Source organism: Trachypithecus francoisi, unplaced genomic scaffold (assembly GCF_009764315.1).
Source record: "Trachypithecus francoisi isolate TF-2019V2 unplaced genomic scaffold, Tfra_2.0 Lachesis_group16, whole genome shotgun sequence".
Classification (NCBI taxonomy): domain Eukaryota; kingdom Metazoa; phylum Chordata; class Mammalia; order Primates; family Cercopithecidae; genus Trachypithecus; species Trachypithecus francoisi.
The window spans coordinates 99002533-99013826 of record NW_022681461.1 but is presented as its reverse complement, the minus strand read 5'-3'; the positions used below and the strand labels follow the sequence as shown (position 1 = coordinate 99013826).

At 57.7% G+C, this 11294-nt stretch overlaps 1 protein-coding gene across 2 annotated transcripts; it reads right to left on the bottom strand.

The window, feature by feature from the left end:
• Positions 1 to 109: 109 nt before the first annotated feature.
• On the bottom strand, positions 110 to 8692 carry SLC2A6 (solute carrier family 2 member 6). 2 transcript variants are annotated; one of them, XM_033238660.1, is made up of 10 exons: positions 8049 to 8692; positions 7338 to 7500; positions 6139 to 6345; positions 5352 to 5451; positions 4515 to 4726; positions 4074 to 4226; positions 3081 to 3189; positions 2488 to 2673; positions 2178 to 2323; positions 110 to 1220 (listed from the first exon to the last, which is right to left on the bottom strand). In XM_033238660.1, the coding sequence occupies exons 1-10, from the start codon at positions 8138 to 8140 to the stop codon at positions 1065 to 1067; spliced, it is 1524 nt and encodes a 507-aa protein (XP_033094551.1). In that variant the 5' UTR covers positions 8141 to 8692; the 3' UTR covers positions 110 to 1064. The 2 variants fall into 2 exon arrangements, with proteins under 2 accessions (XP_033094551.1, XP_033094553.1); XM_033238662.1 differs by lacking the exon at positions 2488 to 2673.
• Positions 8693 to 11294: the final 2602 nt, after the last annotated feature.

Here is an 11294-nt window from a genome sequence, read left to right as displayed (position 1 = left end):
TTCCCTGCCCTGCTTGGCTGTGGATCAGCAGTCAGTGGCCCTGGCAACCTTGGCTGGTTCAGGTCTAGCCTGGCTGCTGTGGGGGCTTCCCTCCTGGAGTAGACCCCACTCTTTCCTTGCTAGGGCTACAGGCCCAGTTCCTTTATTTTTATAAAAGGGTGAACACAGTTTGCGGATAGGAGCTGCCTGTTCCCAGAGGTTGGGCTGGGGCAGGAGGAAGTGGCCACACCAGGTCCTTTGCCGTGGCATTTTGTGTGTGTGTGTGGGGGGGCGGGGGGCAGGGGGAATGGAGTTTCCCTCTCGTCGCCCAGGCTGGAGTGCAATGGCATGATCTCAGCTCATTGCAGCCTCCACCTCCCGGGTCCAAGCAATTCTGCCTCAGCCTCCCAAGCAGCTGGAACTACAGGTGTGCGCCACCACACCTGGCTTTTTTGTATTTGTTAGTAGAGACGGGGTTTTACCATGTTGGCCAAGCTGGTCTTGAACTCCTGGCCTCGGGTAATCCGCCTGCTTCGGCCTCCAAAAGTGCTGGGATTACAGGCATGAGCCACTGCGCCTGGCCTGCCCTGGCTTTTGAAGTCCAGGATGTTCCCTGTGGTGTCCACAAGACTTGGGGGGGTGGGGGCAGAGCTGGGTCTTCCTTGCACAGCCAGATGCCACCAGATCAGAACGTGACGATATGACTACATTACTTGGCTGCCTCCAGCCCTGTCCTCTCAGTCCTCCCCGTAGCCTTCTGTGGGGTGTGTCCTTCACGCAAGGGTAAAGGACTAGGTCTGAGGTCACCCAGCAGGGCCGTGTCCCTGGACGCAGGGTTGTGTGCTCTCCTGTGGCCCATGGCTACGTGCAGCACTGTGGGCCGCCTGAGCTAGGGCTGTGGCTGGACAGCAGTGTTACCTGTCCAGAGCCAGGGCCACGCGCTGCTGAGGCCCCATCACGCTGCTCTTCCTGTGCTCTGGCTGGTGGCAGGGATGACTGCTGCTTCTTGGTCCCAGGGTGCAGGATTGCAGCCAACACAGGCCCAGCCACTGGGGGTTTGGCCCCTTCCAGGCAGGGACCCTGACCTAGCGCAAGAAGGACCTTCTCCCCGTACGGAAGAAGGACTCGATCTGCTCCAGGGACCGTCCCTTGGTCTCGGGCACACAGCAGCCTGTGAACACCAGGCTCACCAAGCAGATGGCCGCGAAGAAGAAGAAAGGCACCTGGAGGCCGAAGGCGCTCTGTGGGTGGAGAGTGGGGCTGGGTCACAGGGAGAAGATCCAGGGTCCTCCTGCCCCAGGAGGAGCTCATGGGCCCTGCTGGTGGCAACCAGCCGTGTGGAGCGTCATCTGGTCCTTCCTGTGTTCAGAGACGGCTCCCCCACACCAGGGCTCCCTGACTGCCCCCAGAACAAATCTGAAGGCTTTAGCCCCGTTTGTGGCCCTTGAAGTCTGCATCCCATCTGCCCCTCAGCCTTCCTCAGAGGCTGGGCCCTCTGGCCTCAGCTCAGGTAGCCCCTCCACTCCCCTTACCCAGCGCTCGCGTCCCAGCTGTTCCACGCCGCAGCCTACAGGAGGCCCGCCCCACAGCCTGGTAGGCACGCAGGTTCTTCTTGGACCCTCTAAGCTGATGGACTCGCTCTGGGTTGCCTGCCCTCCCCCAGCCCCACTGAGGGGACCACTGCGGGGACAGGTTAGGCACTGGCCTGGGCTGCCCTAGCCAGCTTCTTCCTCATGGGAACTTACCCTGGGCCTCACGGATTCTGGCTGGTCACAGGGCCCATAGTTTTGAATCAGGAGGCAGGGGGAGTGGGAGGGGTTGGGGAAGCATGTGGGAGGGGAAGGGGGTAGTGTGGGGGTGCGGCTGAGACCCAGTGCCCAGGAGGGCGGGAGATGGAGCACGGTGGGGAGGTGGTCTTCCTGGGCTCCTGGCAGGGTTCTGGGCCATGTCCTGCCCTGGCCTGGGAGGTAACCTGACTTCTCAGAACAGTCTCCTGAGCCTGTTCCTGTTTCTCGTAATGAAGAGCCTTTGCCGGACTGTCACGTGACCACTCTGGGGCCTCTGAGTTCGGGGGGGTGTGCTCATCTCCTAGGGTCACTGAGAGGGGCCTGACAGAGCTGGCTTTGGCATAGCCCCTGGCACTGAGAAGGGTCCTAGTTAGTCAGAGAGGGCCTGGGGGCCCAGGGCTGAGCACTCACCACGACTGGCAGGAAGGACTTGGTGAGGACGAAGGCGGTGAGCCAGCTGGCCAGCACGCAGAGCCCCGAGGCCACACCACGGGCCCGCAGGGGCAGGACCTCAGACATGAGCAGCCAGGTGATGGGGCCCCAGCCCATGGCATAGCCTGCTCGGAGGAGGAGGCAGGCTGAGGCCCTGTGGGGCGACTGGAGGCAGCTGTGTCTGTCTCCACTGAGCTGCTGGAGACCCCCTTCTCCAGCCACCCCGGACACATCACCCATCCCTTAACACCCGAGACAGCCTGCCCCTCTGAGCCACCGCCACACCTACCCATAATGAAGAACATGGTGGCCAGCAGGGGCACCAGGGTGAGGTAGCCAGCGGGTGCTGCCAGGGGCTGCGCCAAGTCCCCCCAGGACTCACTTTCCAGGCCCGCAGTGCTGTTGGGGCTCAGAGGCCTGGGGCCAAAGTGGATGTACAGCCCCAGAGTCAGGTTGGCAGCAAACATGATGGCCGCTGTGGACAGACAGGTGGCCTTGTGGGGCCAGGACCCTCTGAGCCAGCTGTTTCTCTCAGAGTTCTTTCTACAGAGCCCCTTGATACTTGCGTGGTCCAGCCCGTGTCTGGGACTAGAGACCCCTAGCAGGGCAGCAAGCTCTGTCTCCAGCCACGTGTCAGGTTCCCACCATGCCCACCATGGAGTGTCACAGCCAGTGTATCCACTTGGAGCCCCAGTGGACCTTTCTGGAGCCACTGGCCAGGGCCAGGGCCAGGGCCAGGGCCAGGGCCCTGCTGATGCTATGGAGGCAGGTGCCCTGCAGTTCCCAGACACACAGCCCCACCCGGAGGCAGGCCTGCACACCCAGCCCAGCCCTGACCCATGCGGAGGAGTGGGGCAGGAGGGCTGGCTGCAGGGTGCTTACCTGAGACGAAGAGCAGCACCTTGCGGCCAGCGAGGTCCATGGTGAGGGCAGCAATCAGCACAGACAGGAGCCGCACAGCCCCAACAATGGCTGCGTCGTCCTTCGGGGGCTATGGGGAGGGAGGCCACCAGGGTTGAAGGACTTGCCTGCTGTTCCCATCCCCCTCCAGGACCCAGCTTGTCCCTGCCGGCACTGCAGGGGCTCAGGCCAGCAGCTCAGCACAGGACTGAGTGGCCTGGCACCTGTAGCATGCTGGGCACCTACACTGTCCGAGCCTATGGGGCCTCCTGGGGAGGCATACGTCTGCTCTGCCCACCACTACACTCAGCTGGCACAGAATCCAGGCGTGATGATGATTTGCCGAACCATGCTGTTACTAATCTCCAAATCTCATCTCACTGTGAGCTTTGGGGCAGGCCTATGGAGATGTGCTGCTATCTTCTTCTTGCAGAGGAGGAAGTTGAGGTTCAGAGGGGAAAGTGACTTCCCTCATCAAGTGGCAGATGCCACAGGGCTCTGAACCTGGGGCTTATGGCCTCAAGGGGTCCACCTTTCTATGAAGCTGGTTTCCTTTGTAATCCCATGTATTTTATTTAATTTTAAAAATTTCTGTATGTTTTTAGAGACAGGGTATCGCTCTGTCACCAGGATGGAGCGCAGTGGTGAGATCGTGGCTCGCTGGAGTCTCAAACTCCCGGGCTTAAGTGATCCTCCCGCCTCAGTCTCGTGTTGGGATTATGCCAGTATTTTATTTTAAAACATTTAAGCTTTTCTTAAACACATTCTGAGAAGAGGTGAAGGCACAGGAACTGTCTCCACATGGCCCAGATCTCAGATCTTGCTGTGGCATCCCTGACACCTGGCACAGAGCAGGTGTGGATAAGGCCGGGGGTTGGGTAAATGTAGGAGCAGGCCGTGCCTCCCAAGCCAGGCCTGCCCTGCCAGCCTCCAGGGGACCCCGTGGGTGGGTGCCGGCCGAGGCTGGGCTCTCACCAGCAGGACAGCGGTGCTGTCGAAGATGGACTGCAGGTAGACCAGGATGGGCGTGATGCCCGTCAGCTGCTGCAGGAGACGCATCAGCAAGGCCACGGCAATGGGCCGGCACACGTGGGGGGCCCGTACCTCAGCCCACGACACTCGGCTGCTCTGAAACATAAGGCCGCCACTGAGGGTGTTGGGCCAGCCTCTCCGGCAGGCGCCATCCTGCCCTGGACTGCCAGGGGTTGGGTGGGAGACGCCCTTTTTTCTCTCCTCCAGGAAAGAACCAGCTTACCAGGCCACCCAGGCTCTGGGGACAGCCCCCCAACCCCAACCCAGGCACTTGGATTAGTAGGAACTACTGTGGTCCTGTCTTCTAGGAAAAGCCTCCATGGCCACACAGAGCTGAAGTGTGGGAGGCGGGCCTGCTAGGCTCGTGCGCACACCCTCCTGCACCTGTCTCCGGACGTTGTCCTGGATCTGCTCAAACTCCCAGTGGACATCAGCGTCCGTCCCGCGCAGCCAGGCCAGCGCCCGCAGGGCCTCCTCATCCCTGCCCCGAGAGAGCAGGAAGCGCGGCGAGTTGGGCATAAAGCTGAGTAGCAGGATCATGACGAGCACGGGCGCCTCCCCGGCCACAGCCAGCCAGCGCCACGGCAGCAGGAGGCCTAGGGGCGAGGAGTGGGTGAGGGGCCAGGTCCAGGCCTGGCAGAGCCCTTTCCCTCTGGAGCCTCTGAATAACCTCATCTGCCCTTTAAGGTCTAGTCCAAGGGCCACCTCCTATAGGAAGCCTACCCTGATTGCCCCAGGCAGGGTGGGGCTGCAGGGATTGTTCAGCCCCTGGCACATAGTGGGAAGTCCTTGGAAAGTCTTAGGGCCAGGGCAGGATGAGGAAGGACTAGGCTGGGCAGGCAAGGCCGTGGGCCTCCACCCAAGACCTCTGTGCCCCCTCAACTGAGCAGCTGCATGCACTGTGATTTCTTTTCTATCTGGACTTCCCATCTGAGATGGCATTTGATGGAAGCTTTCTGCCGTTAAAATATAGTCTGGCGACTGTGGGTCCAGGAGAAGCCCTGGCTGCCCCAGCTAGGGACTGGGCCTGTGGCTAGAGGGGCAGGCCCTGCCTGGAGGTGCGCAGCAAGGTGCTGGCTGAGTGGGGCTGGGATGCCATATCTCTTGCCTCTCAGCCCAGGATCTGTTCTGGGGCAAATCATTCCTTTTCCACCCATGTCTACCTTGGCGGCACCCACCCCTCCTGCCAGCCTGCACATAGGAGTGCAGGGCCATACTTGCCCAGGGCGTAGAGAGACAGGGATCCGAACACTGCCATGAGCTGGGGTGTGGCCCCCAGAGCCCCACGAACGCCTGGGGGAGCAATCTCAGACACGTACACCTGCAAGACACAACCGCCGCACCAGGTTTGGCTGAGAATGCAGGTTCCTAGGCCCCGCCAAGATGGGAGGGGCAGCCCTTGTGAACCCCAGAAACTGGGAAGTGGAGGCTTTCTGGTGGGGCTGTGTCCTGGTCATGACTCACTGCAGGACCTTGGGCGGCCTGCCTGATCTCCCTCTGTCCTCTGTTTCCCTAACTGTGAGGTGGGTGGAAGGACTTAGCTCGGAAATGAGCAGCATGATGCTGGGAAGGAGGCCCGAGGGCTCCCAGGCTCCAGGGCTGAGCAGGTGAGTCCATGCCTCCCAGTGAGTTCTGTCTCCTCTGCTGGGCTCACCAGGCCCCGTGTGGAGTACCGGATAAGATAAGAAGGTCTCAGGGAGGGTGTAGGGCAGGGACTTCCCTCTCCTACCCATTGCTCAATGCGGATTCTCTCCAATTGAGTAATACATCTGACCGGTCAAGAAATGGGGTAGAAGGCTTGGAAAGTCCAGACTGGGGGCAGCTGGGGACCTGGAGACAATTTCCCCCAAATTAGCTGCCCTGCTGGGGGTGAGCTGAGGGCATCCGCAGGGAAGGCAAACAATTCTCATTGCCCAGAAGGCATGGAGGCCAGGAGGCCTTAGTCAGACGGAGGCTCAGCACCAATACAGAGGCACTGGGGCCCCTGGGCGGGAAGGCCTGGCCTTACCGGGATGCAGGCAGCTGTGAGCCCCCCGGCGAAGCCCGTCAGCGTCCTTCCAAGCAGCAGCATCCAGAGGCCGTGGGCACCCGCCATGAGCGCGTAGCCGGCCGCCGACGGCACAGCTGAGAACATGATGCTCAGCTTCCGGCCCAGGAGGTCATTGAGGATCATGGCACTCAGGCCTCCGGCTGCTGCTCCCAAGGTGAACACGGACTGCAGGGGAAGGGGGTGCAGGGCAGATATGTCTGGGCACTGCACACTCCACTCTCATCAGAGTCCAGGGACAGCTTCTTCCCCAGGCCGACCCCAGGAGCTGGTCAAGCACTTGGCCAAGTCATGCACTTGAAGCAGGGAGCCTCCTGTCTTCAAGGGACAGCCATTTGTTAGGGATGCTCAAACAGGGAGTTCTGCTCTAAGGAAGAGGCGCTGCCACATATACACAGTGGTTCTGTCCAGCCTGATGTTTAAATGTCTAATATTTTAATACAGGAGAATTCTGTGACTTGAAGGCCCTGGGCTTTAAGATTTGGAAGTTCTTAAGTTCCCTGTACAGCAGCAACTGGGACCCCCTCTGGACTCTGCTAACTGGTAGTGGGACCTGGGCACATTGCCCAGCCTGTCTGAGCCTCGGTTTCTTGGGCTGTCTTACGGGGAGAGCACAAGTTCTACCTCGTGGGGTTGGCCCTGGGAGTCAATGAACGTTCAGTGCCCAACATGTGCCTGGCACATAGGAAGTGCTCAGTAAACCTTATCTTAACTACTATGTTGTAACTACATCTGAGACTATTAAGATTGTAATTCTAGACTCCAGGACTTTGGGATCTTCCTTTCCATCAGCCCACAATCTGTCCTGCAGACCCTCCTTGCCCCAGCCAGTGCCTCTCCCCACTGACACCTGATACCCTTGCCCCCATCCAGCCAACTGTGGGTGTGGGGACCTGGGGAAGCCTCAACCCCACCTAGTGTAGACCCTGACAGCCACCTCCCCACCTGCTCCTTCACTCTCTCTACTGGCTTTCAGTTCCTCATTTCAGAGGAATCCTGTAGCTTTACCCCACCCACCAGCGGCCTGGATGGCTGGGGGAGGGGGGACCAGGGCCCTGGAGGGGCTCCCAAGGTAGAGAATTTGGGAGGTCCCTAGCTGGAGACAAGGCTCAGCAGGTCCCTGCTCCCTGCACCCACCCTCCTCTGAGGATGGTCCTTACCCCGAACCAAGATGCCTGGGATTTGGTCAGATGCAGGTCAGGATCCAAGGAGTGCTCCAGGGCTGGGATGACAGGGGATGTGTAGACCAGAGCATATCCAAAGCTGAAATTGCCGAGCACTGCGGCGAAAGTGGCCAGGAACACCCTTTTGTTCTGCAGGGCCCTGGTGATGGTGGCGGACAAAAGGACCAGGGTCTCTGAGTCCCTCCTCCAGGAACCATTGCCTTTTCTGAACCCAGTGGCTGCCCAGCTCAGCGGGCAGTGCTGGGGAGGCCTGGGTCCAAGGCCATTCAGGTTCCCAGGGCCTGAGCCCCAGCTCCCCTGGGAAATTCCCAGGCCATTGTTAGCTCATCGCGGTGGCTGAGCCTCTGGTGCTGGGGCCTTTTTTCCGGAAGAGGAGGCTCTGGTTCTGCCCCCAGGTCTGCGGCTGGAGGCTTGCTATGTGACCTCAGGCAGACCCCTTGCTCGCTGGGACCTCAGTCTTCCTGTCTGTGGCAGTAGGGGGCTGGGCCTGGTACTCCCGTGGATCGTTCCTTCCCTTAGGGGGACCGGTTCCTTAAAGAGGAGTAGCGTGTCCGCGACAGGAGGGAGCCAGATGGCCCCTCGGTGGCGACTAGGTCAGGGGAGGCCCAGGGTGGGAGCGTGCCCCCGGCTGCAGGGAACCAGAGCCACCCCCAGGCCCCACCCCCAGTCCCCAACCCAGCGACTCACCCGACCCGCGCCCTGTCCCCTGGCGACGGGGGCGGCTTCTCGGGGAAGGTGTCGTAGTCCGGGCCCTCGGCTCCCAGCAGCGGCTCCTGCATGGCCGGGTCTCTCTCCGGGCGAGCGGAGGGCGCTCAGACTAGAGCAGCCGCACCGGGCCCGCAGCTCCACCGGCCAGGCTCCGCCCCTCGGCCGCGATTGGCTGCGGGAGGGCCCTGCAGAGCCGCGCCGGCCAGTGAGGCGGCCGCACGCTGTCCCAGTGCTCGGATGCGGACCCGGCGTCCCAGGGCGCGGGCCGCCACCGCGGGCGCACCCAAAGGTCCCGCCCCCGAGACAGGATGGGGGGGTCCCAGGGCGGAGCCCCTGCTCGATTGTCCGGAGTCCTCGCGGAGGGCCGGGAGCTGCTCACCCGGGCGGCTTTTGCAGGCCTGACTGCGGCAATGCGCGCAGGCCTCGTTGTACCTGCTCCCGCGGGATGGAAACCGAGACCCAGAGAGGTGAAGCTGTTTGCCAGGTCACAGCGAGTGCGCACCTCGCTCCGCCTTATGCTCTAGCCCTCCCTGTTGCGTGGCGTCTCAGGGCCACCTCTGCCCTGGCTCTCCCTGGCACCAGGGAATCGCGGTGTGTCAGGGCAGCAGCGGATGTGCGGGACGAAGGAGGCAGGAGGGGCCGGGCGGGGCGCTGTGGGCAGCTGCAGTGGGCGAGGTCTGTATCCTCCACCCCAGGCTCTGATGGTAGAAATAACCTGAACTTCTGACACGTCACCCAGGTAGTAAGATAACATTGAAAAATAAGAAAAGCGGAAATGGAAAATTCCCGGGAAGCCCGTCCTCAAAAAATCCCACAGCAGTTCCACCTCTCCCTTTGGGCCTTTTCGGGAAGAGGACGAAATCACGCCCTGCTCTGCTGGATGGACGTGCCACACACGCTTTTAAACGGATCCTTTGTTGCTGAGTATTTGGGTCATTTCCCATGTTTAGCTATTAACGTAGTAAAGCGTTTTTAAGAGTTAGAATTCCCCTTATTATGATTGAAATAAAACCATAATAGAACAATAAGGAGAATCACATCCATCTCCCGTCAGCCTGACCTTGAAGGCATTTTAGCCTCTTTCCTTCCAGTCTTTTCCCCATGTGCCTATTTTACGTATTTGCTATTGGGGCCCCCATTAACTCCTGTAGCCCCTTTACATCATCGTTTTCTTGCCATCAAGATCATAGGCTTTGGACTCAGGCACACCGGGTATGGTGATCAGGCTGCACAGTCCTCATGGCCTTATATATACATATATGTATATATTTTTACACGCATGCATATATGTATGTATTTTTACACGCATGCATACACGAATGTATTTTTACATGCATGCATACACACATGTATTTTTACATGCATGCACACACGCATGCGTTTTTACATACATGCATACATGTTTGTGTTTTTACATAAATGCATACATGTTTTGTTTTACATACATGCATATATGTATGTTTTTACATATAAGCATATATATGTATGTGTTTTTACATACAAACATATATATGTATTTTTTTTTGAGACGGAGTCTCGCTCTGTTGCCCAGGCTGGAGTGCAGTGGTGCTATCTCAGCTTACTGCAACCTCTGTCTCCTGGGTTCAAGTGATCATCCTGCCTCAGCCTCCCAAGTAGCTGGGATTACAGGCATGTGCCACCACACTCAGCTAATTTTTGTATTTTTAGTGGAGATGGGGTTTTACCATGTTGGCCAGGTTGGTCTCAAGCTACAGACCTCGTGATCCTCCTGCTTGAGCCTCAGAAAGTTCTGGGATTACAGGTGTGAGCCACTGCACTTGGCCTTCTCTTTTTTTTTAAATGTATTTTTTTTGTTTTAAAATCAACTTTAGGTCAGGCACAGTGGTGTGTGCCTGTCACAGCATTTAGGAGGCCAAGGTAGGAGGACTGCTTGAGGTCAGGAGTCTGACACCAGCCTGGGCAGCAAAGTGAGACCCGGTCTCTACAAAAAACTAAAAAAAATTATCCAGGTGTGATGGTGCCTGTGGTTCCAGCTACTCGGAAGGCAGAGGTGGGAAGATTACTTCAGCCCAGGAGTTTGAGGCTGCAGTGAGCTGTGATCACACCACAGCTCACTGCAGCCTGTTGTGTGCTGGAGTGAGAGGGAGAGCCTTCTTGAAAAAATAAAATACAAGAAAAATCAACTTTGTTAAGCTACAACTTATATACAGTAAAATGAATCCATTTTAAGTATAGGTTGATGAGTTTTGACAATTGTATAACCCCGAACACCCCCAATCAAGATATAAAACATTTCCACCGTTTCTTTCTTTTATCTTTTTTTGAGATGGAGTCTCACTCTGTTGCCCAGGCTGGAGTGCAGTGGTGCGATCTTGGCTCACTGCAACCTCCGACTACCGGGTTCAAGCGATTCTCCTGCCTCAGTCTTCCGAGTAGTTGGGATTACAGGCACCCACCACCACACCTGGCTAATTTTTGCATTTTTAGTAGAGACAAGGTTTCACCGTGTTGGCCAGGCTGGTAGCTGGGATTACAGGTGCCCACCACCACACCTGGATAATTTTTGCATTTTTAGTAGAGACAGGGTTTCACTGTGTTGGCCAGGCTGATCTCAAACTTCCAACCTCAGGTGATCCGCCCGCCTTGGCCTCCCAAAGTGCTGGGATTACAGGTGTGAGTCACCACGCCTAGCCCATTTCCACCCTTCTAGAAGGTTTCTTTGTGCTTCTCTGAAGTCAACCTCCTTTCCCTGCTCACCAGTGAACTATTAATCCGCTTTCTGTGATAATAGATTAGAGTGGTCTTATAAAGAGAATCTATGTGAAGTACTCTTTTGTCTGCCTTCTTTTTTCAGCATGTTTGTGAGATTTATCCATTTGCCAATTTTTCAGTGGTGTGTCCTTTTTTGCAGCCGCGTAGTGTAGTGTTTTACGGATGTAGCACAGTTTTTTGCTAAAAGAATGAGCCGGTGTGAGCCTTCTTGCACAGAACCCTGTTTAACGCTTTTTTTTTTTTTTTTTTTTTTGAGATGGAGTCTCGCTCTGTCACCCAGGGTGGAGTGCGGTGGCTGGATCTCAGCTCACTGCAAGCTCCTCCTCCCGGGTTTACGCCATTCTCCTGCCTCAGCCTCCCGAGTAGCTGGGACTACAGGTGCCCACCACCTCGCCCGGCTAGTTTTTTTGTTTTTAGTAGAGACGGGGTTTCACTGGGTTGGCCAGGATGGTCTCGATCTCCTGACCTCGT